Here is a 27,789-nt window from a genome sequence, read left to right as displayed (position 1 = left end):
AAAACACACGACATGTTAAAAAATACAGTAATGGCACTAAATTAGATGTAAACATTTGTTGTCATGCTGACTTTAGGTGTTTTTCTGTCAGAAGTTAATACTTTAAAGTGGAGCACAGAGTTAGCTAGCTCGCTAGTTAGCAGTCAGCTAGCTCACTGTGTCTGCATACATGAGACAATGATGTTACTTTAACACAAGTTTAGACTCAAAATCTTCGTTAAAGTGTTTCCCACCAATGGGATAAGTAACGTTAAACGGTGCTTTCAAGCAGACTACATGACAAAGTCACAAAAAACACTTACCATCCGTCGCTTCCAACAAAGCAGTGGGCGAGTCGCGGTCATCCTGCCTACGGGTGCTTGTCGGTCAGTGTCCGTTAACCGCGTTCCTTCGGTCAAACTGTTTGCAGCCCTTACAGTCTGACCTACTCCAGTGTTCTGTCGAGATGAGGTGCGCTGTCAAGATGAGGTTCCTCGCGTAACTGCATATGTGTGCACTGAAAAAATTACTTGACGAAGTTCGCTTATTTTGATGGGCAAGTAAATGTATAAAGTGCTCATCTGAATGTAGTAATGTATAAAATCTACTCACTATAAAACGATAAGTATTTTTAACTTGGAGTTAGCTTATTTTGACAGTCAAAATATACATATATATACACATTTATGCTCCTTAACGTAAAATACAGAAAATGTTTTACTTACTAGGCTATAAATACACTGAATACAAATAAAAAAAAAAAAACTGACGAAAAAAAACAAAATGCGCATGCGCAGTTGCACGTCGAGCGAGTTACATCATCTCCCCCATGTGCAGTTGCGCGAGGCACCTCATCTCGACGGGTGACGTCTTCAAATCCAGGGTTTAGCGATGTGCGCATGCGCACACGTGCAGTAGCGCGACGCACCTAATCTCGACGTTCACCTCATCTCGACGGGACACCGGTCGTTGTGGTCCTGTAATCACTTTTAAGCTTTTTCAGCTGTTCTCTGTGTTGCTGTAATGTCCGGTTAGCCGGGTGCTGCCAAAGACTGGGAGATTTTCTCATTTCGGGTCGCTTCATCCACTTCTCTGTATTCTCTCCTCCGCCACCAAACACAAACGTCAGCAACTCATCCACGGACCAGTGCGACTAAAAAAAAAAAAAAAACCTTGCCGTGAAATGAAAGAAAAACCCGGTTTCTGTAACGCCGCTGTGACTATTTAAAAATGGCAGGTTTGATTCTCGTCTCGGACGGCGCGCTCATGACTCGTCCAGTGACGACAGTCTCTGACCAATCAGTGGCTGGCAGCCTGTTGACGTCACATTTTAGTATCGGCTCGGCTCGCTTGGAACCGCTCCTGAGCAGGTATTAAATAAAGCACTCGGTACCAGGTACTAACCCTAACAGAAAAGCAAAAAAAAACAAGTAGAGTCGAGCCGAGTAGAGCAGAGCTACTTTTGTGAAGTAGAAAAGTGCTTTTAGATATGGGCGCTCTTCGCCTGCGACTCCCAATGGTGCCACCCCACGGTTAGTGACATGCACAGAGGCTCTGGACTACAAATTTCCGCTGTCGCTACAGTGGCTGCTGCTGTAAAATTGCACAGTTGACGCGGTGAATGATAAAACTGAAGTGGTTAAAGCGGACCTGCTTAAAATCGAGGCAGTGAATGAAAACATTCAACATTAAATCAAGTACAGCAAATGATACAACTGAAGTGGGTAAAGTGGACCTGCTAAAATCGAGGCAGTGAATTAAATTAGCCAATGTTATATTTTTAAGACATAATATTTACCATAATGTGATTTTAATAGCATCCAAATTTGTAAGTCCCTTCAGCTGCTCCCTTGTTTGCACTCGGGGTCGCCACAGCAAATCCAAGGTGGATCTGCATGTTGAATTGGCACAGGTTTTACGCCGGATGCCCTTCCTGACGCAACTCCACATTACATGGAGAAATGTAATTTAACGATTCTAATTTTCAAAGGGGCAATATTAATAAGATGTTTTTTACATCACTCATTTTCATGTTTAGTACTTCATACCTTCCATTTTTATCATGTCCAGTTTTATCCTTTTGATTTTTTAACCACATTCAATATTTACTGCTTTCACTTTTAACCACATTAATTGTTTTACTGCTTTCATTTTAACCACAATCTATGTTTTACTGCGTTCATATTTACCACATTCAATATTTCAGTTAATTTTGATCACTTTGATCCTTCATAGATATCGGCCAATAGTTTTTCAAAAGGGTTAAGATTAGATTTCAGTAAGTAATTGTTTAATCACTGCAGATTTGAAACATTTAAGAACAGATCCAGAGGTTAATGAGAGATTAATCATTTCCAGCACAGTCGGCCCAAGAGTGGGCCACAGGTCCTTAAACAGGTTTGTTGGTATAGGATCAAATAAACAGGTTGTGCTTTATGTAGACATTACAAGTTTCGTCAGCATGCCTAGTCAATAATCAAATAATCAGAATGTTATCTGCACTAGTTGACAAGTTAGAGATAAACACATCAAATTCATCTAAGAATTCAGAGTATGGGCCAGGAGGCCTATATACAGTGACAAAGTAATACGGTTGATTTTTATTCTTATGACCTTGGCAATGCGTAATATCCTGAGCAGAGTGGCAAATCAGATGCTCAAATGAGTTATATTTGTGACCCTCAACAGCTAATAAGCTAAACCTAGATTTATAAATAAGAGCAATACCCCGCCTTGCTTCGCATCACGAGGGATGTGACTAAATGTGTACACCAGTGGGCAGGCCTCATTTAAGGGGAGGACAGCTGTAGGTTTAAACCAGGTTTCACATAACCCAGTCATATGTAAGTGATATCCATAATTAGACCATTAATCAACAATGATTTTGAGGACAGTGACCTTATGTTAATAAGACTCAGACTAAGGACCTCAGTGGGGTTGACAGTTGGACTGTTTGGGTTTAGGGGTGGTTACAGAGTGTATATAAGATGCCTGGAAGTAGGTTTAGGTTAGAGACATTCCACACAGGTTGTAGGTAACAGACACAAAATATTTGATATTGCTGGAACAACCAATGGACCAGCCTCAATTTCAACATCATCCAATGGTGTAATGGGTATTAAGGTTGTAAAGCATATCCCTCTATGATTTTATGGGCATGTCTACAGAAACAGGCCACAGTCTCAATTTGATGAATTTCCCTCCCTGGCAAATAAACTGCACTATCACCATAGTGGATGTTTTGCACTAATTTCCCCACTAAGCTAATGGATTCCACAACCACATTTGTCATAAGCTTTGCAGGGTCTCTAATCACCTACTCTGTGGTCTGCTCTAAATTCCTAATGTTACCCTCTCTGTAGAGCTCTATGTTCACAGACAAGATGGCAGCGCCTTCCCCAGTAGGGCGAAGGCCATCCAGCATCAGCAAGAGCAAATGAAAACCAGTTATCAATAAAACTAAACTTGACATGATTGGCACCGATGTGCATAACTATGTGACTGTATCTCGTGTCATGTTCCTTAGTCTGTCTACCCTTCTGCGGCGTCAGCACCCTAAGATGTGAGGCAATGTTGGGAGCTCTGGCCCCAGGAATACATTTAACGTTAGCCGGGGTCTGTAAGCTGACTTTGTGTCTGATAGAATCCCCTATCACTAAAGCCCAGAGTTTCGGCTTGGAGATAGGAGTGGAAATCACCCAGTGGGTCAAAGAATTCACATCAGGCAAATCCAAGGGAGAAAACCGGTTCACAGTTAGCAGTGGCGAGTGTGATCGGGATACCACAACCAGGCACCAAGCCCTATGTGACTTCCTCTGCTTAACCACAGTCGACCAAGCTAACGCAAACTAACCACTAGCAAAAATGCTAAGCACTTCTAAGATTTACACTGGAGTAAAATAATGACCTAAAATTCACAGCAGTTACACTGAAAAACTAACAGAAGTATTAGACTGGTAAAAACAGTAATAAAAGAAACAGCCCAGGGGGGTAGACCTATCTAATGCAAGCTAACCACTAGTGAAAGTTTACCGCTAGCGATTCACAACAGGAGGACTGTAGTTAAAGTACATGTCGCATGCGTTTTAACATCCCAGTTAGCAACACAACATCAAAGTTCTCATGACTGGAAGTCTCCCTGCACACGTCCTCATAATTAGTGGTTTCTGATGGTGGGTTTTTTTCCCTTTCCCGAAGCGAGGTAATAGGTGCATTTCCGAAAAAAATCTTACTCGGCAATTCTCGGCACATCCCAGACAGAGAGAAACGAATGTGGTTCTGTCCGATAATGAAGCTTCTGAGCTTTTCTTTGAAAGCAGCGGCTCAGATTTACAGAGGAGACGATACATTTCACCTCGAAACTCAACTTTTTTCAGAGTCTGTCGGATTTTGGAACTGAAAGTGTGGTGACGCTGCTGTTTGTCACAGCTGCAGTGATCATGGACGTGTCTAGACACACAGATGTATGTCGCGCATTGGATTTTCAGGATATAATGGACTCTCTAATGTGCCACAAGGCAGAGTTGCGATCAAGCGTGGGCTCGCATAAGGTCTGATCAGAACCTGAGAGCAACTGGCTGAGTGGAACTTGAAAATGATCTCTGGCTGTGGATCCGAGTGATTGAGGAGGAGTGGACTGGTCCATGGCTGGTGATGGCAATTGTGATCACTCGCGCGTGCGTGAAGGATTGTTTTTGTTGTGGACTTATTTGGAAACCTTTACACTGGAGTCAGTGGAATGTTGTTTTTTTCCATCTTTTGCTTTGTGTTCTTTCAATGAAAGTACTTTTTTTTTTTAACTTCGTGTGTGTGTGTGGCAGCTATTTTAACCCCCAATTTAGACGGACGTCTGGCTGAATTTGAACAATATATAATCAGTATTAAGCTTGTAGAATCTCAAATGTCATAAAACTGTCAATCTCTTAAAAGAGAATTAACGTTGAATAATCCCTTAACAAAACAGCCGACATGCAGGTTAAAATGGCTGTTATGCTGTTGTAACCCACATGTCAGCTGTTAATAGCCGCTTAATGGATGTGGAATGTCTCTGTGACATTTGTACAGGCATCATGATGACAGATATATTTATTAGATTTTTCACAGTTATATACACAACACTTATCAGCGTGTTTAATAGGCTGCATTTATGACTCATGGCCTTGCAGGTGCAAAAGAACCTTCCCACAGCTGCTCCTTTTACCCTGACTGCATCAAAATGAACAGTTATCACTTAAAAACAAGTCGTCAGAACACAACATCACACTTGTGTAAACTTTGGAATTAATCTGTGCCTCAGTTCTTAATGTTACCAGCTACATTCCATTGAAGCGCACGCTGGGACGCTTCTAACACCTACATCACCTGAGTACTCATGAGTACTTTGTTTTCAGATGTCTCCATAGGTGTTTGCTGCGATTGCCGTATACTTTGAAACCGGTGACGGAAGTGCACAAAGTAATCCCGGATGGTCACTAACAGCCTAAATCTAAATTGTTATGATTTCAGGACGACATGTCCTTTAAATAAGAATCAGAGTAGATACACTTAAAAACCAAAAGAAGTGTTAAACAGAAATAAAATAAACAAATACAACCGTGCAAGGATTGGAAAAGCATTACAACAGCAATCTGTTGGAAGCTAGTTGCCAGATTTGTGAGCCAGCATCAGCATTTTCAGCATATTGGCTATATGTAGATTCATAATTTTGAGTTATTGTGTCATTTCTTACATATCAGCACTTTCCCCTACTTTATTGGAAAGACTAACAAAAATAAAACACTAATCTGAAGAGTTAATAGGGAGTTAGTGCCAAAGGAACATCAGCACTGTTTCCTTACCAGTACACATCAAACTTACACATCTGTACAGCACAACTTATTTTGTTAAATACTACTAACATGTTTTTAATTGGTGCAGTTCTTGGAGGTATTTGCAATATTAATCATATACAATATGCAGAAGCTCCCATGACCAATACAAAATCAAGGACCGAGACGTCGCACGATATAGCGGTGCCGGGGCCCCACCATGGAGCCAGGCCTGAGGTTGGGGCTCACGTGCGAGTGCCTGGTGGTCAGGCCTTAGCCCACGGGGCCCGGGCAGACTCAGCCCGAAAGAGCAACATGGGCCCGCCCTCCTGTAGGTTCACCACCTGCAGAGGGGGCCAGGGGGGTTGGATGCAGAGAGAATTGGGTGGCAGTTGAGGAGCAGAACCAGGCCGCGCTCACAGCCCCTGGCTGTTGGGACGTGGAATGTCACCTTGCTGGGGGGAGGGAGAAGGAGCCTGAGCTTGTGCGGGAGGTTGAGAGATACCGACTAGAGATAGCTGGGCTCACCCCTATGCACAGCTTGGGCTCTGGTACCCAACTCCTGGAGAGGGGCTGGATGCTTCACATTTCTGGCGTTGCCCATGGGGAGAGGCGCAGAGCCGGGGTAGCATTGCTTATTGCTCCCCAGCTCAGTTACCATGTGTTGGAGTTCACTCCGGTGAATGAGAGGGTTGCGTTCCTATGCCTTCGGTCGGGGACAGGTCTCTCACTGTTGTGTCGGGCAGAGCGGCAGTGCAGAGTACCTGACCTTCTTGGATTCCCTGGGAGGGGTACTAGATAGTGCTCCGACTGGGGACTCCATTGTTCTCTGTGGTATTTCAAAGCCCACATGGGCGGGGACAGTGAGACCTGGAGGGGGAACCACAGAATCTCATCTCTGCTGTTTGCGGACGATGTGGTTCTGTTGGCATCGTCAAATCAGGACCTTCAGCGTGCACTGGGGCGGTTTGCAGCCGAGTGTGAAGCATCTGTGATGAAGATCAGCACCTCCAAATCCAAGGCCATGGTTCTCCACCGGAAAAAGGTGCCTTGCCCTCTTCAGGTCGGTGGAATGTCCTTGCCTCAAGTGGAGGAGTTTAAGTATCTATGGGGTCTTGTTCATGAGTGAGGGACGGATGGAGCTTGAGATCGACAGATGGATCGGTGCAGCATCTGCAGTGATGCGGTCGCTGTATTGGACCGTCGTAGTAAAGAGATCGATCTACGTTCCGACCATCACCTATGGTCATGAGATTTGGCTCATGAGTATCTGATTTTGAAAATCATCTTTTTTTTCCCCAAATACAATTTTTCAGTACAAAAATTCAACATCCAGCCGGACTCCCTGCAGTTACTCAAATAACTGGAACAAATTTGCTCTAAAGATTTGGCCATGAATAGGGAAGTGTGGGAAGAGTTGCTTAGTCTGCTGCCACCGCAACATGAACCAGGATAAGTGTTAGAAAATTCATGAATGAATGAAAAATTTGCAGTTCTCAAAATTTTGCTATGGAATCTGAGCAGATACCATGAAATCAAACCGGGTCCAAGCCGACCCCATATGGAGCCCACAGATTGTAATCTAACTGAATCAAAGTAAGGGAAATTGAAGATAACCATCATGTAACTGTTTAGAGAATCTATCAGATTATCGTGCGCATGCGAGAGTTTTTTCACGCCTGTCGGTGATGTCATTCGCCTGTGAGCACGCCTTGTGGGAGGAGTGGTCCAGCCCCCTCATCGGAATTCCTTTGTCTGAGAAGTTGCTGAGAGACAGGCGCTGTGCTTCATCAAAATTTTTTCAAAAACTGTGAGGCACATCCGAGTGGACACCATTCGAGAAATTCAGCTGGATTTCGGTGAAAATTTTAACGGCTGATGAGAGATTTTGGATTGTTTCTAGCCGTTGCTGCAAGCCGACGCGCCAATCCATCCGCACGTCTTTCATTAAAAAAAAAAAAAAAAAAATCTCCTTTAACAGTGGAATGTCCGGATAAACTGCTGATTCCGACCTCTTCTGAAAGTTCTGTTCTCTCACGACATCCTGGGTCAACAGAGTCTTAAATTTGGAGGTTTTCAGCTTGAAACAGGATGACGACGTCGCCTCAGAGCGTTGCGTGACGTCCCGCTCCGTGGGAAGTCCTTACAGCGATAGAAACAATCCAAAATCTCTCATCAGCCGTTAAAATTTTCACCGAAAACCAGCTTAATTTCTCGAATGGTATCCACTCGGATGTGCCTCACAGTTTCTGAAAAAATTTTGATCAAGCACAGCGCCAGTCTCTCAGGAACTTCTCAGACAAAGGAATTCCGACGAGGGGCTAGACCACTCCTCTCACAAGGCGTGCTCACAGGCGAATGACGTCACCAACAGGCGTGGAAAAACTCACGCATGCGCACGAAGGTTCAAGCTTGGCTGACGTAAAAAACATGAATCAAACCTATAGTTTTTTAAAAAATAAAACGTCGGTTTCTTTTCTAATAGAACTCGTAAAACCGGACTATATTCAAAATGGACTAAGATACAAATGGCCAGGTTTCATAATAAATGGTCAATTCTATGTGTGTGTGTGTGTGGGGGGGGGGGGGGGGGGGGGGTGTCTGTGGTGAAACGCCTCTCCAGTCACAGCCACTGAAGCTTCTCTCACTCCTCTTCTCTCTGTTTGCTCATGGAGCTTGTGAGGGCAGCTGGTTCTAAACAGACATACCAAACCATGTCATTTGCAGAAACTTTTGACGTGTTGTTGGTTCTATCCCACAACTTGCCTGAAGGTACACTGGCTGTAAGAGTTCTTATAATAAAGAGGCTGATGACAGAAGTTCATTAGGAGCAGGTGCAGTTTAGGCTACATGTTGCTAAAATGAGTTTGTCCATTTCTTTAAATTCCAGAGAAGGCCAGCGCCATTTGTTCCTGATATGATGTCATAAAAGATGTTAAAGGCCCAGAGAGCTTTTCAAAGGAGGTGTAAATAAGGGTTCATCTATGGGCCACGCCCAGCCGGGTTAATGAGTCAGCCGCTGATCAGACCAGGCGAGCAGCAGACTGTGCCGCCCCTCCCCTCCTGTAAATCCTGGTGAGTTTTTATGACTGAGTTGGTAACGAGCTGCTGGAGGCGCCGCGGTGTTCTGAGTCGATTAGAGGCCGACATAAACACTGATTATCAAACTGCTTATTTGCTGAGCGTCTGAGGAGGCGGCGACGCGTCATCTGTCCGACTGCTGTTAAAGGAGCACGACGCACATTTTCACAATAAAATACAAACACCACACAACCGCTGTCTGTTTTTAAAAAAGAAAAGGGGAACAGAGCCACGCTGTCAGATCACAGCCTGCAGAAATACTCCGTCCACCACGCGGTGGAGGTGGAGTTCAGAAAAGGACAGAAGCTCTTAGGAACAACTGGACCAGTTGGAGGGGTGGAGATTAGAAGCTCAGACTCAAAGAAAAGACGAGGTCCCAAATGAGCACATTCAGGGTGCTGTGAAAGTGGGACAGATCAGGGCAAAAGGTCAGAGAGAGACAGCACCATGGTGATCACGAGGTACAGACACATTCGGCATGTGGAGCAGAGAAAAGAGTGGGAGGAGAACAGGAGGAGGAGCAGCAGGAGGTGTCACCAAGAAAGAGACAAGATGTGGGAGAAAAATCCATCATAGGAAAGAACGCTGAGGCGACACCGAGCTTCAGAAAAGGTTGAAACACAGAAACCTGGTGGCAGTTTCATAATGAAATGACTGAATCTGTGATCCAAACTCTTAAACCACACTAGCCAGATTCAATCCAGATTACTTTCTAGAGCGAAAATGTTCAAAGTTATTTTTCAAATCTGGCTCGTCCTACTAGGCCACGTTCAAATTGGGGTTTGTGATCCAGCTGGAGCCACATCCTACACCCGACTGGACAGTTTGGGTTCTGTGATATTTTGCACAGAAAATAAACTAGAATGAATACCGATACATTTTATTGAGGCTAATTCCTTGACATGGTAACAAAATTCAGACTGAGCTGGTTTTGCACAGCTTGTCACGAGGGGCCATTTTGAGTAATAAATCCATAAATACCAACCACATGACTGTTTAATGTCAACACACTGAGCCTACTACCTGTGATTCAGGCAGAACATGTGATCCTCTGCAAGGAAAACATATGGAGGCACCCCCCCCCCTCCCCATCACATTCAACATGGTACAATACAAGTTCAAATGAATAAAAACGAGTTATAAAGTATCTTTTCTCTGTGGCTGCATTTTATGGTGAAATTTGCACCAAAATGCAGGAAACTGTACCTACATATTCGTTTACAAATGGATGCCCCCCCTTTACAAAATCCTGGATCTGCCCCTGGATCTTCACAGTGACTTATGTACAGGTTCAGACTGCGGGTTTTTGTCAAATCATGCAGATGCAGATTTTTGTTATATCTAACTTATTTTGTGCAGATGCAGATTTTGTGGGGAAAACTGAAAGGCAAACAACTTCACGCACAACAAACTTTCCAGTCTGGATGCTGTGACGGTTTTCCAACACCGAAATCGGAAAGCGCACAGGTGGGTGTGCATGCACGTGTGTATGCATGTGCACTTCTGTCTGGTGGCGCTGCAGCAAAAGATGTTTGTGAGCACTTTACTGGAGAAGACACAGAGGTCACAGAGGTATTTTGACGTCTTGGTCTGGAGCTAGCCTGATTCAAGCCGCATTTTCATTCAGACTGCAGTGAATCCAGCTCAAAAACTGGCTCAACCAAAAAAAAAAAAAAATCCAGCTGGTCAGATTTGTTCTCTTTTTTTCAGATTCAGGAAAAAAAAACAAAAAACTATCCTGCTTAAGCCAGACTGCAAACCTCGGTCTGCAGGGGGTGTGAGTGTGCCTACCTGGAGGGCGCTGTTCAGGAAGCAGCTGTTCTGTCCCGGCTCATTGCTCAGGCCTTTGCTGGGAGCGATGGACGTCGTCGTGCGAGGTGGCAACATTCCCTGCGCGGTGCCACCGCAGCCGCTCCCACCGCCGCCCGACGCAAAGTAGTTCCTCTTCCACGACATAGTTCCTGTCTGTGACTGAGCTCCACGTGGATCAGCTTCTTACAGTGTGTCCTCGCGACACACTGGACAGAAACATGATGTCCAGCCAGCAGGATGGAAATAAGTTTAGGATGAAAACAGGAAAAAAGAAATAAATGAAAAATCCTACAAGCTGCAGGAGCTTTTATCTCGTAATTATTCCATCAGTTCTTCATTTTTTGTTTCCAGTTAATCCAGTAAAAAAGAAATGTCTTGTGGGACTGTCCACAGATGCTCCTGAATGTTACATTTTGTCCTTATTACATGTAGCCTCTGTGTTACAGTCACACTGTTGAAATGTCGACCCACGTATTACTTCAGTGATGTTCTACATTCTCGTTGGGCACCTCGTTAAAGGTTTTCTTAGCTGTAAATTTAATTGTCGTCATGTTCCCCTGTTATTTCCCAGAATCCCTCTGTGCTTCTGGCACTGCTGCAGCATGTGAAGGTGTGATGACTGCTGCTCTCCTTTCAGACATGCTGACGTGCAGTCTCACGCACACCTAATCCGTCTCTTCACCACAGGCCTCTGCAGAGCCAACAGGGAGGGTCAAAGGTCACAGCCTGGTCCTGCCAGCAGCTCTATGGACATGAGAATTTAAGAAATCAATTCATAAAATAACTCCAACTAATACTCATAATCAACTGATCGAGACATTTTAACATGGAGTCCTATGGGATGAAGTTTGTTGTTTTGGATTCCACAAGTCAAGCCAGTCAAGGAACTGCACCTTTTTCTTCTTCCGGTATGGCTTCATCTGAAACTTGAACTTCACCGCTTGGTTTTCACACTCTTATTTATTTATTTGAGTAACTCCTTGACAACTTGTTGGCCATAGTAAAAATGTTTTTAGTAGCTTGCAGACATACCGAGAGACACAACCTTCAGTGTCCCAGGGTTTTGACTGACAGGTGCCATATTGTTTCCAACTCCATGGCGCATTGATCATATAGTAAATCACACACATCATCGTAGTAGGTTGTTGGACTGATTGTTGGGTTTTATTCCCCAAAAAGTTTTAAACTGATGGAATATTGTGCATAAGGATGCGCCTTTTGGCTCAGCTCCCTTTCTGTCACAACAGTACGGTAGATTGAATACAATGCTGTCCGTGCTGCGCTGGTTCTCCAGCCCACTCGTGAGCAAGACCCTGAGGTACCTGAACTCCTTAAACTGGGGCAAGATCTCAATTCATTGGTTTCCTCCTGAGAACCATGTCCTCAGATTTAGAGTTGCTGATCCTCATCCCAGCCGCTTCACACTCGGCTGTGAACCGATCCAATGAGTGTTGGAGGTCACAGGCTGATGAAGCCAACAGGACCACATCATCATGCAAAAAGCAGTGATGAGACCCTGAGCCCACCAAACTGGAAACCCTCCTCCCCCGATTACGCCTCGATATCCTGTCCATGAATATCACAAACAGGATTGGTGACAAGGCACAGCTCTACTGCCACCAGAAGTGAGTCCGACTTACTGCTAAGCACCCGAACACAGCTCTAGCTTTGTGAGTACAGAGATTGGATGGCCCTGAGAAGGGACCACCGAAAGTCCTTCTCCAAGATGCTCAGAACTCCTCCCACACCTTCTGCTTTGCCTCCCTCACAGCAGAGGCTGCCACCCTTTGGGCCTGTCGGTACCTTGCAACTGCCTCCAGAATCCTCTGAGGTAACAAATCCCAGAACGCTCCTTTAGTCTGACAGCTTCCCCGACCACCGGTGTCCACCACGCTGTTTGAGGTTGCCGCCCCTTGAGGCACCGAAGACCTTTAGGCCATAGCTTCAGCAATGGAAGCTTTGACCATTGCCCATTCTGATTCAATGCCCCCAACCTCCACAGGGATGCTAGAAAAGCTCAGCCAGAGGTGTGAGTTGAAGATCTATTAGATAGTGGGCTCCTCTAGACGGTCCCAGTTCACCCGCACTATCCATTTGGGCTTATCAGGTCTGTCCAAAGTCCTCCCCCACCCTCTGAACAAACTCACCACCAGATGGTGATCAGTTGACAGCTCTGCCCCTTTCTTCACCCGAGTGTCCAGAAGATGCCACCTCAGATCATATGATATGATCACAAAATCAATCATCGATCTTTGGCCTAGGGCGCCCTGGTACCATGTACACGTATGAGCATCCTTACATTCAACCATGGTGTTTGTTATGGACAGTCTGTGACTAGCACAAAAGTCCAGTAATAAACGACCATTCGGGTTTAGATTAGAGAAGAGACCAATCCGATTGGTATCAGGTTCCAATAACGATGTAATTCATGTATTGGAAAATAACAATCCAACCTGCGACGTCTTCCGATACTGGAGAACAGCCACTGTGAACCCTCTCAACTTGTGTTTGCTCTCTGTTTGTTTACTGCCAAGCTGGAGGGGGGACGTTTTCTGGAGCTGGGCTGTTTGAGAGCGCTCTCTTCCACAGTGTTCTCACTGCAAAAACAAGTGGTACAGATAGACACGCAGGTTTAGTGAATTGGAAACTTTATATTAACCTGTAGGTGTGAATGTGTTTGTCTATATGTGGCCCTGCAACAGACTGGCATCCTGTCCAGGGTGTACCCCATCTCACACCCTATGACTACTGTGACAGGCTCCAGTCTCACCCCAGACCAAGCAGGTATAGCGAATGAATGAATGAATGATTTATGAGATATTAAAAAAAAAAAAAAAAAAAAGCTTCTCACACCTATATTTCAAATGCATATTGCTCACTGTATGGCAAACTCTGCCATAAAAAGAATTACACCACTGGAAAGAGAGCATCTTCATTAACATATTTACACAATATGAAGCTGGGATCTTGAACCAAAAACACATTTACAGTGTCAAATGTCACATTTCAAATACCATCACAAAATTCTATCATAAACTAATATTTGTATTTTATGTCTAAATATTCATCTTATCTTTTATTCTGCATGTTTTACCATGTTCAGTTCTACAACTTAAACTACAATCAGCAGAAGCAAAATGTCAAATAAATACTGTCTACTTGAAGAGTTCAAACATTGTATTGATTTGCTTTTCAACATCAGATGGAAGTTGATCTTGCCTGTCTGTTGATGTAAATGGAGCATCAACAATCTTTAAGATACGTAGAAGAAATACCCAACAGAAATCCTCCTGCCTGGGTCAAAGTCTCACAGGAGCCATGAGTATTACTTGCACATCTTGTTCCTCTTCCGATGTTGCACATACATCACAAATATTTAGACAATACACCTTAATGTTACTAAGATTACAATAACCTTCTGATGACCTCCTTACCTTGTTACTATAATGTTATGGTAACCTTCGTTACGGCTTGTTACAATAATCTCACAATAACCTGTTTCAAGACTTGTTACAATAACCTTATGACAACCTTCTTTAAGACTTGTTACAGTAACTGTATAGGCAGTTCTCGCTGCAGTGACACAGTTTGATGCCTGTGAAGGGTAAACACCAGGACTGGTGAGGAGGGATAAACCTGATCAGACAGGATTAACTGTCTCCTTAGCTGTTGGGCTAACAACATTAGCCTTGTTCAAGCAGCAGTAGCATATGTGATGCTAATGTTTAGTGGTTAAATACTGTTTACTGTCAACGTTTGGAAGGAACAGTAGTGGGACTTAAACACCACACCACACCACAGAGAAACCAATTGATTTCTCTAGAATTCCACCCACACCCAAGTAGAAAATGTATCTATAGAGGGTTTTCAATCACGTGACCGATTTGCTCCAGTCTCCATCGTGGATTACTACGCGGCTGGCGTGTGAAATAAAACAGAGAGAATGAAAGCTTATTATGAGGCTTTAAAGCCTCAAGATGAAGCTGTTTATTGTGATCGATGTGTAGCAGTTGGTTCAGTGGATCGGTATGTTGTACCGGATACTGAATTTAATGACAATGTAACGAAGTGGCCGGCAGTTTCACAGCATAAGATTAATATGGCCAGAACCAAGCAGACCACCTGTAAATCCATTGGAGGAAAAGCTCAGAGGAAGCAGCTCGCTTCCAAAGCCGTCCGGAAGAGGGCTCCGGCTACCGGTGGTGTGAAGAAGCCTCACTGTTACAGGCCCGGCACCGTGGAGCTGAGAGAGATCCGCCGCTACCAGAAATCCACCAAGCTGCTGATCCGCGAGCTGCCGACCAGGTCAGCCTCGCAGGCCTCCTGCAGAGCATCACAGCGGAGCTCTGAAAGCGGAGGTCGGTCTTGAAGTCCTGAGCGATTTCTCTCACCAGGCGCTGGAAGGGCAGCTTGCAGATCAGCAGCTCGTGGATTTCTGGTAGCAGTGGATCTCTCTCGGTACCACGGTGCTGCACCTGTAACGGTGAGGCTTCTTCACACCAACGGTAGCCGGCGTGCTCTTCTGGGCGGCTTTGGATTTACGGGCGGTCTGCTTGGTTCTGGCCATATTAAAGCTTCCTTCAGATCTGCTCTGCCTCTTCTGCTGAGCCAGGTCTCTGTGTCGCTTAGAAAGCTTGTAACACTCCACTGCATGATGCACAACTGCTAGCAGACTGTAAAATGAGCAACCTGCCTCATTTTTATCACCTCTGTTTGAACAACCAACGACAGCACAAAAGTTGACCATTGTTGAAGCTTCTGCAATTGTTCGCCAAATGCACGTAGCGTATCACAGCAGCCACCGCGGCGTAATCCAGAATGGCCACGGGGCACCAAATCACGTGTCCAATACGTCACATGAAAACCCTCTATATTTCATACTGGTGCTGACATGTAGAATGAGACCAAGGCTGCACTTCACATTTGTTCCATTACTGATTAACACATATATATATATATATATATATATATATATATATATATATATATAAACATTTTTTTTTTTTTAAAGGAATCAAGTTTAAGTTAATAAAATGGAAATTTGATAGATGTCAACCCAAAGGGCCAAATCATCTGAAAATGTAATGACATTATAATGAATAAATAAATAAATAGAATACAGTACAGTCTTCTTAAAAATTGAATTTAGAGAAACTTTGCATAATACAACTTTGTCCATGGCATCTCCCAACACAGCTTCATGGTGGAGTGGAGCAGAAGGATTTTCATTTTCATGGTCACAAGAAAACAGATCTGTCATGTTTCTGGGCAGAGAACAACACTGACGCGAGGCTAAAATGGTCCATCTACGGTCAAAACAGCTGTGGCAGCCAAACAACACGGAAACAACATCCATGGGGGTAGAAAACCGATAGTCCAGATAAACAGGCAGACAGTACAAACAAAGTCATCAAACATTTCATTATGTCGACAACTCAGAAATCAGCAGGCTAGTCACAAGGAAGCAGCGTGGGCTGGCAACTGGAGATCAAACACAAAGGAATGTGATAAGCAGCCATAGGATACAGACCATCTGGCACAGGAGTGAATGACGACTATATAAAGTGTGAGTCCATTAATGAGGAAATGAGTGCTGGAAGGCGTTCCCAGGTCAGATGGAAACATAACCCCTCCATGGTGTCCTGGGTCTTCCCCGGGACCTCCTCCCAGTTGGATGCACCCGAAGACCTCTCCAGCGAGACCACCACAGGGCATCCTCACCAGATGTCCAAACCACCTCAGACACTTCCTTTCCATACGAAGAAACAGCGACTCTACTCAGAGTCCCTACTGGATAGTCTGCTTTTTTCACCCTGTCCCGGAGTGTCAGACCAGATAGCCGACAGAGGAATTTCTTTTCTGCCACTTGTATCTGCATTATCCATTTCTACATAATGCCACAACAACAAAAAAAAAAAACACACACACACACACAACAAAACCTGGACAGTAGACACTGCACTATTTTAACCCTCTGGGGTCCGAGGGCATTTTTGGACAGTTTACTCACCTGGCATAAATGTTTTATTATTGCTGTTAACAGCTCTCCCTGCACCCCCCAATCAAGTTTTATGTCTCTTTTTTCAGGACAACCTGTGCTTTCAGAATATATATATATGTTTTTGTTGTGTTTTATAAGTGTAATAAAGGTTTACAATCAAAAATAGGCAAGGAAAAAATAAAGTGAAAAATAATTTTCCACACACATTTATTCAAAACACACAGCAAACGATAATAAACAACTGTTTTGACACTTCACAAAGGTAATTTGAGGTCTTGTGTGAAAGACTGAACAACAAAAGGTTCAAGCAATAAACACAAATGCACATTTTGAACAATATATACAAAATGGTCTCTGCATTTTGTTGCCCATTGATATGGTAAACAGTGATTTACGCAGAGAAAGCAACAGTAACATTCACATGCAAACTAGTGGAGCAATCCTGATAGTTACACACTCTTTGTTTGAGCACGTGAGATTGTCATCAGAGGCTCTCCGTCTGCTCCTGCTTTCACTGACCGCTGTGCGTAATGGCGCAGGGCACACTGAGTATGTACTAATAGTATGTACCCATTGGAGCACCCAGGGGGCTATTCAAACGAGCCAACTAGTTACATATCACTCCTGAAAACGGATCTTTGGCTTTTCACGTGAGGTAAATCTGCCCTACGATTGGATTTTGGAAAACCATGTGACGGATTGGACACTCACATTGCTATTTATAATTTAGTAAAGCTTGGTCTTTGCCATCGTATATGATGGCGTCGGTCCCAGAGAGTTAAAGGTATTATAAAAGTTTTTGTCACATTTCAATGTAAAACACAAATTGCGAGTCATAAGACACATTCTGTGTGTGAGGAAAAGGTCTATAATTCTTGCCCACCAATAGCAGAGAGGCACCATGACGTCACTGGCTGGTCTCTCTCTGGCTGCTAACCCAACATGGAGGAAAATGTTCTGAAACTGCACCATTTCTGTGTAAATCTAAGATGTTTCTCATATATTATGTAAAGGAGAGTGAGAAATAAGCACTTATGAATTAAAATGCTGTTTTTGTAACCTGATAACACTTCTGGAGTGATTAACACGACATCTTACAGATGTCAGCATGCATGCTATACAAGGTCTGTTAGAAAAGTAACGGACCTTTTTATTTTTTGCAAAAACTATATGGATTTGAATCATGTGCGCTTGCATCAGCCAAGCTTGAACCTTCATGCACATGTGAGTTTTTTCACGCCTGTCGGTTGCGTCATTCGCCTGTGGGCAGGCTTTGAGTGAGCACTGGTCCACCCCCCCTCGTCGGATTTTATTGTCAGGAAAATGTCTGAACAATTGGAGCAGCGCTGCATCAAATTTTTTCAGAAACTGTGAGAGACACCCAGGTGGAAACCATTCGGAAAATTCAGATGGCTTTCGGTGAAGATTCTATGGGCGTCACAAGGATTAAGGAGCATTACAACCAGATTAAAGACGGCCCACAGCGGCGGAGGGTGCGCCGCGCTCTGAGCGGCCATCGACAGGCTGAAACGACCAGATCATTTCCAAAGTGAAGGCTGTGTTGATCTGGGACGTCGTGTGACCCAGAGAAATTGCGGAAGAGGTGGACATCAGCCATTTTTAGGCACATTCCACTGTTACAGGAGATTTTGTAATGAAAGACGTGCAGCGGAATTCGCGTGTCGGGACGAAGCCGCAATGGAGCACAACAAAATCAAGTCCGTGTTGGAAGTCTCACGGGACATGTCTTCCACCACTCAGAAGATTCAGACGGCTTTCGGTGGCTTTTTAGTCGAGTGAGTATCCGAGAAAATGTGGAGAGCTGGGCATGTCAACATGTCCCGTGTTTAGTGAAAGTTGGGTGGCCCTATAGCTTTAACTTTTGCTAAGGTCACATGCTCTTCATGATGTGAATGGAACTGAGGTTACTGGTAGCTAAATGCATCATTGAAGACACTCTAGCTGACTCTTAGAATAACTCTTCCAGGTTTCTCATAGTCCTCCTCACACCTTACCTCACCAAACACCTTATCGTCATCAGAAAACATCTGGCATGCCCTTAATGAAAAGGATAAACATTACAGGGCCATTGACATCCCTGTGGGACACCAGACAGAATCCACTGTGCTCATTTATCACTACCTTCTGAAGTGAGTGTTTTCAGTTTTGTTTTTTTTTCCCCTGCTGGCCCTGAGCTTGTTCAGGGGGTGAGTCAGGGTCGACCTGACCTTTGTGACGTACCTTGAGGTGACTTATTTGTGACTTGATGCCACAAATAGATTTAGCAGAATTTTAATATTTGCTGCTTCATAGCCGAATCAATCAGAGGCACCAACCGAACGCAACAACAACAAAAAAATATTTTAATATATCAGAGCATCTACCCGTAAACACCGTCAGTTAAAAAGGGCTGTTTTTACGGCGGAGTCCGGTGGGGAGCGCTGCGCGGGACCGAGCGCGTGACATCACTTACAGCAAACTTCACGCAGAACAACGAGCACGAACCGGCGCCGTTTATCCGCACGCAGTTTAACGTAATTCACCTAGAAAAAGGGTTCTTGTTAAAAACACCAGGAGTCTGACATTTTTCCTTCATGACGTCACGTTACTACACACGGTGAACGCGCGCGCGCGCTGCCCTCGTCTCGGTAGCTACGAAGCCGGTGAATGAGCGCTAACGGCTGAGAGTTCACGATTAAAGGTCCGTTCAAACGGCAGCAGGCAGGAAAACAAACGGGTTACTATCGCTCACCTCTCAGCGGCAGCCCGGAGGAGAGCCGCAGGTCCAGTGCCAGCTCCGAACGGAACCGGGTTTTTGTTTAAAGCGACAGGACGATAAGAAGGGGGCGGAGCTACCTGCAGCACCGCGCGCCCCCGGGCAGCGCGCCGCGTGTGCGCGCGCACGGGCTCCCAAAGCACTTGAAAGAGGTTTTAGTGACTGATGGAAGTTTTGTGGACTCGGTGAACGATCCTGTGCTCATCGCCGGCACAAATAATAAGTCAGGCGTGCCTGGGGGGTTCAAATCCCAGCCTGACCTTTGGGCAAGGTCTTTAATACTCTAGTTGCTCCTGGTGTGTAGTGAGCGCCTTGTATGGCAGCACCCTGACATCTCGGTGAATGTGAGGCATTATTCTAAAGCACTTTGAGCGTCTGATGCAGATGGAAAAGCGCTATATAAATGCAGTCCATTTACCATTGCATTTATTTATTTATTGGTTGAACAGCTTCCTTTCTTCTTCTATGGATTTTCCTCAAACTAATATAATGAAGAAAACTATATTTCATTTGATGAGCATATGGCTGAATTTGATACATAACTTCTGTTTCCAATTTTCAAAAGTTTCGATACACCGATTGAGGCTTGGCGTTATTATTTAATCACAAAGGGCCTGGACAGGACTTACTTCTTGTACACATTAGTATAATTTTCCTGGAATTATTCCACAATGTCAGTCAGTGAGTCTGCAAAATTTACAGCCGTGTTCAACTGAAACTTATATGCTCTGAAAGATAGAAGTGAGCAACAGCAAATGCTTAGTTTTAGACCATGTTGACGTCTGAACACGCACATCAACCAGAACATAAAACAGAAGCAGACAGGACCAACAATCTGCTGTAGGGTCAGCAAAGTGCTACTGGTGGTCTGTGAGCGACCCCTAGTGGTCCCTCAGGATATTGGTAAAACAACTAAACCTAAGCAGCATGAATTTTAAAATGAAATGTTCATCAGCTCGTATGTAAATCCAAAAATTTGAATCTAAATTGCCTGTATTGTGATGCTAGTTTGGCTGTTTTATGACCATTTTGTGACAAAAGTTTCTCAAAAATAATCAGCGCAGTCAGCTGACAAGGTGGATTGAGATGATTTAAGACAGGATCTATTAAATGTAAATTAAATGGTCCTGATGATTCAGCCACCAACAAATGACTGAGTAAGGAATGCTATTTGTAAAGCTGAAGAAAACACAGGTCCTCCTGTATCAGCCTCCACCCTACATGGTCCAAAGCTTCCTGCTGTGAAAGCGCACAGACAGGTCCTGGAGAACATGACCCACTTTCCACACCTGAGCAGCCATGTGTCATCAATCGCTGACATCGATGACGAGGTCCAACACTGACTCAAGTGTACAAGAACTGACTTTGCCAACAACAAAGACCTTCAACACAAGATAGAAGTCATTGTCTACAAAGCCGTCATCATGCCAACCCTGCTGTATGGGTCTGAGACCTGGACCACCTACTGCTGCCACCTGAAGGCCCTCAAGCAATTCCACTAATGCTGCCTGAGCCAAGCTCCAGTGTATGGAGTGTGTGATCTTCAAGAACCAGCTACAGCGGTGGCTCACATTGTTAGGATGGATGACAGCTGACCTTCTACTCCCAGCTGAGTGAAGGAAAATGGTCCCAAGGAGCACAAAAGAAATGCTACAAGGACCTCCTGAAGCACAACCACAAGAGCTGCTCTGGAAGAACACACGAGGGGCCGAGTCAGCTGGTGAGCAACGAACCACCCTGGAGTCTTTGAAAACATGCAGACAACAGAGAGGAGAAAGAGGAAGGAGAGAGAGCTGGATCCTGACCGGCAGAGGCTTCCTGCAGCAACCACGTGCAACGTCTGTCAGAAACAACAATCAAGAACGGACCAGTTCAGTCATCTCCGGGTTGGGCCATCCTGCCTGGGAATCGATCAGGAGATGATCTTCCTCACCGAGGGACTGACACACACATGGGAAGGTTGTAATAAACTGGAGTAATAAGCAGACCTCTAGTTTCTGGATATTTTGGGAGTTAGAAGGTCATAAGAGCGTGTTTGCCATGATCAGCCTGTATTGATCATATGATTGATCTGAAACAGGTTCAATATGTGGCAGCATGTGCACACAGTAATGTTCATCACAATAACCTCATGAGACATTTATTGTTCTCTGGAGTACATGTTCAGTATTTTGTTTTTATTGCACAGAAATACTATTTTCATGGTCATCTCACACACACACACATCACCGCAATACTCATGTTTACAAACATTTAAGGTCACATGTAACACAAACTAATCAAATCCGCTGAGGAACCAACCATCACTGCTTCAGTCCTGAGGTCCAGACAGACCAGGTCAGATCTCCACAGAATCCACATCTGGATCCAGATCCAACGTGTCGTTCCAAAAAGATTAACAAAGACCAGATGATTATTTATTTCAGAATTTCTTTTTGCTGGAGATGACGTCCTTGACAAGCCACACCCACTTTACAACCATCCAATCAGGTCACACTTGGTAAATTTACCTCTGTTTTTTCCCTCTCCACCAGGTCGTTATTGTAAATAAGAATTTTTTTCTTAATAACTTACCTGGTTAAATAAAGTCAAAAAATTGATCATATAAAAAGCTCCCACATAACATCATAATAAAGATTTAATGATGAAACGGCAGCTGAACTCTGAACAGCTCGCAAACGGTCCAGTTTCCTATATTTGTGTAACAGCAGCTGCTACAACATCCGGCATGACATCATCCTCACCACCATTTCCCTGTGTGACATCATCAGTGTTTTCCCTGGCAGTCATATGAGGGCCTGAGGCAGGTGTTCTTCTGTCACCTGATGTTTATCACACTTTAACACTCTATGAGGTCATTTTTATTTACACTCATGACAAGTCAAACACTTACAACTAAATACACTGATGAGGAAACTCAGAGTCCCTCCGGTGCCCAAATGTAACTGGCTCAACCTGTAAACTCCACCCAGATCAATGAGCTAATCAGAAAAATGATTTTAATCAGCATCTGCACATGTTCCAACTGCAGCCAACACTTTTCCTCAATGCACACCTCCCCATTATTGAGTTTGTTTTCACTGTTCACAGCTGCTTGTAAGAAACATGCCAAAATATGAGCTATTTATCAAATCCAGTCTGCAGTGACAAAACTTAAAAAGTTTGGACATGAACATTTGTGGGTATCTCAGAAAACAAGCCTAAAGGTTTGTATTTTTGTTTGCCTTTGATAAATATTACAGGTGGATAATTTTACAGCCTCAATTCTGCAGTTTGATAATGCTGACATCTCCAGTGTTAATGCTAATTTGTGATTTAGGAAGAATGATGCTAAAGTTGGTGCTAAACGCTGTGATAACGTATCAGGTCACTAATGTTTGTTCATTGTTTGGGATTAAGGACTAAGTTAAAATGTCAGCCGTGTTTAATCTCCAGGTTATCTGTTACACTGCTCTGTGTTCCAGGAGTGGTGCTTGTAAGGATTACTCCAAACAGGATTCAGTTCTGTTTACTTGCCACCGGCTGTGAAGCCAGGTCCAAGAAGTTGTGAGTATCTGCTATGCTTCTTTGCAGATGATGTTGGATTCTGTTTAAATCAGGTGATCACTCTGCAACATTCTGAGAATTTGTGGGATCCACAAGAAGTTGTTGGACTTCGCAGCCAGCCTATACACAGGTACAGAGAGTGCTGTACGGAGCGGGGAGACACAGTCTTCCCAGTGAATTCTGGGATGTGTTCTGGCTCCTGCACTGTTCAGGACTTGCGTGACTGGGTGTTGGGTTGGGTTGAGGAAACCAGCGGCTCAGGTTTATAGATCACACTGTGATGTTTGTGGGATCACTGGATACCCTGACTGCTGAGTGAGGAATCAGTGTATCTGGGTCTGAGATGGTTCTGGGTCCAAATGAAGATCCAGGCTGTCATCAGACATGTCTGTATGTGGTCAAAGTCTTGAACTTGTAGAGACATTCGCTGATCTCAGCAGGGACATTATGTCACTTCATCCTCAGCCTTTGAGATCCAGAGACACCTGTGAAGATCTCATGGAGTCCTGAGGTCAAAGGTCAGAGCTGTTTGGCAATGCTGATATTTTTATAGGAGAACTAAGGTCCAAGTCTTTAGGGTCCTGGTTTTTCCCGTCTCTGTCAGACTTGAACTCTAACCAGTGTCCTAAGGTGAGGACTGGATGTCTTTGGTCCCAGGTCTCTGTGGAGGATCTTTGGGTCTTGCTGGAATGACTTTGTGTCCGATGAACGGTTACTTAGTGAGACTCAGATGAGGAGGATCATTGACACTGTGGGGGAACATCAGACACCACATTTAGTCCACGATCCAAGACACAGGTGCCTGAGTGTTGAGGTCCCCAGTGGTTGAAGGTCAAGGACACGCCCACAATTCACCCGGCTGCAGCAGAAAGACATTATTTTGGAGAGGAGGGGATGGACTACTTGTCTACATAGGTGGTTGTCATCCAGGATCCAGGGTGGTGTGGTAACGTGGTGCATATCTGGCACCAGTGCACGCTACCAGACGTGGTAGGAAACATGACAGACTGAAAGACGCCACAGCGAGACATGATCTGGGACTCCACCTTCAATTCTTCATCAAACAAAAAGATTGTCCAAAAGGGACGTTTGGAGTGGGAGGAGGACAGGCTCACCATCAATGCATGGACAGTTCAACTCCCCATCAGACCACAACATCATTAAGGGCCCTTGGGCAAACTGTTCTAAGAGTGCAGCTGAGCAGCATGCTGACATCAGTGTATGTATACACACACACACAGGGAAAAAGGCTCTGTCTGGACCAGACTGTCCTTAAAAAGTGAGTGAAAGGCACAAAGGTAGACTAGTGAGGGAAACTACCAAGGCACCCAGGACAACTCTGAAGCAGCTGCATGCACCAGTGACTGACTGGAGAGTTTTTTTTTCCTGCTTCCTCTCCAGTCACAGAGATTTCAATAAAAAGGTTTGCGTGTGTCCGACAGAGTTTACCAGATGCCTTTTGGCAAAGTACTGATGAGCACCTACACCTTCAGGTGGATCATCCAACACCAACTTGCTCCTCCTCCACTTTCCTAAAACAGACAATTTTTTCACCCACTCACAGCTGTGGGTTCTTCTTTGCAGGCAATGAGCTAAAATCAGCTGATTTTTTAAATGGAGTTTGGTCTGCGGGTTCCTGTGTGCAGACACACCGTCTCCGTCCCCCCGTCTCACCTTAAACAGCCGCGTTTAGCTCTCCTCCCTCTGCTGGACCTCCTTCATGCTGACACCTCCTCTGGACTGAGGACAGGACACACGATCACACCTGGACGTTCTCGTGTTTGGCGCGCGCACTCTCTGTGCTCGTCTCCCAGGTGACTCCAGCACAGAATGACATCATCGCTGTCGGCACACACACCTGTTTGCTTATCGGCACAGCCCCTCTGATAAACAAGCTCCGCCCCCAGCTCCTGTTTACCTTCTGGATGTGTGACATTGTTCTTTAAGAACTTACACTCGCTGTCCACTTTATTAGGTACACCTGTTCAACTGCTGATTGAAGAACACGTTAACCACTCACATGGCAGACAGTCAGTCAGGAGGATGTGCAGCACGACAGAGCAAACCTTAATAATAATAAATATTATTTTTATTTTAATAATAATAAATAAATGCAAACATCACGAAGGCGCGGCTCTATCGCACCTCATATCATCAAGTCAGGCTGCTGGAGGCAACAACAAGACGCCAACAAGGACCAAAACCTGAGGACTGTTTCCAGCACCGTCTTCACACACCGCCACCGAGAATCAAGGCAAAACCGGTCGAACCCAGTCCGGGATACGGTGGCTGACACACAATGTACGTTATCACCCAGTTAGCCTGTGTATGCTAACAGCTCCTTGTCTTAAATGCTGCATTCATGACATGCTGGAAAGTGGGAAATTATGAACTCCAACTCTGGAAAAATAATTTAAATGCATCACATCAGGTTGGATTATTTTTTTTAATTCAGAAACTTTAGTTCTCATAACGACTACAATCATAGCATTCAGACATTAATATCAAAAAAATGATGTTTACCAATAAAAATCATTTTATTCTCTCTGTTTCTGTTTTATTACATTAGTAAAGTTATTTCTCCAATTAATGGTCGCAGGGGGCTGGAGTCTATCGGGTTCACCCTGGACAGGACGCCAGTCTGTCACAGGGACACAAACAGACAAACACACTCACACAGTTTTTGCAAAGTTGCCTCATTCAAGGTATTTTCCATCTTTCTGAGTTACAGCAAGCAACTGGAATAACTTATGTGTTCATATGACAACAAAACAATTGTACATTGCAGGTAGGTTTGTGTAAAGTAAATATTACTTTAAATGGCTTCAACTCAGATATTGAACTAGCTAATGCTCTTAATTGTTTTTTTAATCGTTTTAACATATCTGATTTTAGTAAGGAAACTCAGGAACTTGGTCTCAGGCTCCGTGACTCAACACTTCTCCCTTCACCAATGGGATATAGAAAAAGCTTTTCTTAGCACAAAAGTAAATATGAGTCATGGTCCAGATAATATCTGTGGCCATTTACTTAAATCTTGTGTAAAAGAGCTGAGTCCAGTTTTTTTTATTATATTTTTAACTGGTCCTTGGAAACACAGCATGTCCCCAAAGTGTGGAAAGATGCTGTTGTGGTCCCAGTTCCTAAATCTAGTAATCCTACATCCTTGAATGATTTTAGGCCTGTTGCTCTAACATCAATTTTGATGAAGATTTTTGAGAAATTGGTACGGTCGGTAATGCTAAAAAATACTATGCATGCACTCGATCCATTACAATTTGCTTATAGGCCTAATAGAGGAGTGAAGGACGCCACACTCACTTTGCTTAATCTGCTTCTCAGGCATTTGGAGGGCAGCGGGTGTCATGCCCGGCTTTTTTTTGTTGACTTCTCTTCAGCTTTTAATACAATTCAACCCTGTATTTTAACCCAAAGGCTTTTAGAACATTTTAAATTAAGTAATAATCTTGTGGGTTGGATTTTAGACTTTTTGTTGTGAAAGTGTAGGAACACGAACCCACAACAGGGGGCGTAAAAGAACGGGCAATGGATAAGACAAACAGTAACAATTTAATGTTGTAAATTGTGTACAACGGAATACAGACAACAACCAGTTTGGAACTACAGTCAATTACACGTTGGGTGACGTGTGGACAGGCTTGAGGATAGGAGACGCCTGTCCAGAACCGAGCCAGATCCCACACGGCCCTCACCACCAACGGATCTGAAGAACACCGGAGCTGCCAAGTCCTGGGTCCCCAGGTGGCCACCGTCTCCAGCTGTCAGACCTGGCACTGCTGGCAGAGAACAAAAACAGCACAGATGTGTGAGTACGCACACTCAGTAATCCCACAGTCTGTGTTCCTTTGGGAGGGAGCACCTCCACCTCCAGTCACACACTCGTGCAGCTCCTGTCTAACCACTTATCTGGTTGGGGTGTGAAGCGAAGCCGTCGCTGATCACACCAAACGCCAATCCCACAGATAAGGCAACACCACAGGAAAACAGCTGCAAAGAAGTTCAGACTATTAGTCAGCGTTAAATACAGCAGAGATTATTACCTCCAAGATAGCTGATTTCTCAGCGAGGAGGTGGAGTTGCAGTCCGGCCTTTATGGTGATGGTGATGAGTTGAATGAGTGACAGCTGGTGCCGATGATGAGTGACAGCTGTCACTCCCAGTGGCTCCAACGCCCTCTCGTGCTTGAAGCCTGCACTCCAAGCAGGGCGCCATCTGGTGGTGGTGGGCCAGCAGTACCTCCTCTTCAGCGGCCCACACAACACTTTTTAACAAACAGAACACAGAAAGTTAGAGTGAACGGGATTTTATCAAACACAGTGTGTTCTTCTACTGGCTCGCCACAAGGGTGTGTGCTCTCACCTCTTATTTATTCTCTATACCAGTATGTGTCAGAGCACTTTTAAAAACAGGTTTGTTTTAAAATACGCGGATGATACAGTGATCGTCAGTCTGCTGCGGGATAACGAGAGCAGCCACAGTCCTGTAGTTGACCATTTTGTTAAATGGTGTGAGGACTCATATCTTCAGATTAATATATCTAAAACTAAAGATATGGTCATTGATTTTAGGAAGAATGGTAGCACACCTGGCAACACAACAATGAATGGTCAACCAGTTGGAATTGTGAAAACTTATAAATACCTTGGGACTATTATTGATGACTCGCTGAAGTGTGAGGCGGTGTGTAGGAAGGGACATCAGCGCTTGTTCTGTCTCAGGAAACTGTCGTATTTTCATATTGGCCGAACCATGTTAACACTATTTTA

At 44.4% G+C, this 27,789-nt stretch overlaps 1 protein-coding gene across 3 annotated transcripts in view; it reads right to left on the bottom strand.

The window, feature by feature from the left end:
• The window catches only part of usp54a (ubiquitin specific peptidase 54a), an 86,786-nt gene extending 62,009 nt beyond the window's left edge, over positions 1–24,777 (bottom strand). The window contains exons 1-3 of one of the 3 annotated variants that reach the window (XM_034184650.1): positions 24,677–24,777; positions 13,133–13,276; positions 10,659–11,423 (exon numbers count right to left, since the gene is read on the bottom strand). In XM_034184650.1, the coding sequence (XP_034040541.1) occupies positions 10,659–10,823 (165 nt within the window). In that variant the 5' untranslated portion in view covers positions 10,824–11,423; positions 13,133–13,276; positions 24,677–24,777. Of the gene's footprint in view, positions 1–10,658; positions 11,424–13,132; positions 13,277–19,432; positions 19,551–24,676 lie in introns of those variants that run through there. The other 2 variants (XM_034184651.1, XM_034184652.1) reach the window with 2 other exon arrangements.
• Positions 24,778–27,789: the final 3,012 nt, after the last annotated feature.

This window comes from Thalassophryne amazonica, chromosome 13 (genome assembly GCF_902500255.1).
Source record: "Thalassophryne amazonica chromosome 13, fThaAma1.1, whole genome shotgun sequence".
In the NCBI taxonomy this organism is placed as follows: domain Eukaryota; kingdom Metazoa; phylum Chordata; class Actinopteri; order Batrachoidiformes; family Batrachoididae; genus Thalassophryne; species Thalassophryne amazonica.
Note: the sequence above shows the minus strand (reverse complement) of the source record. Positions and strands in the feature narration are given on the sequence as shown.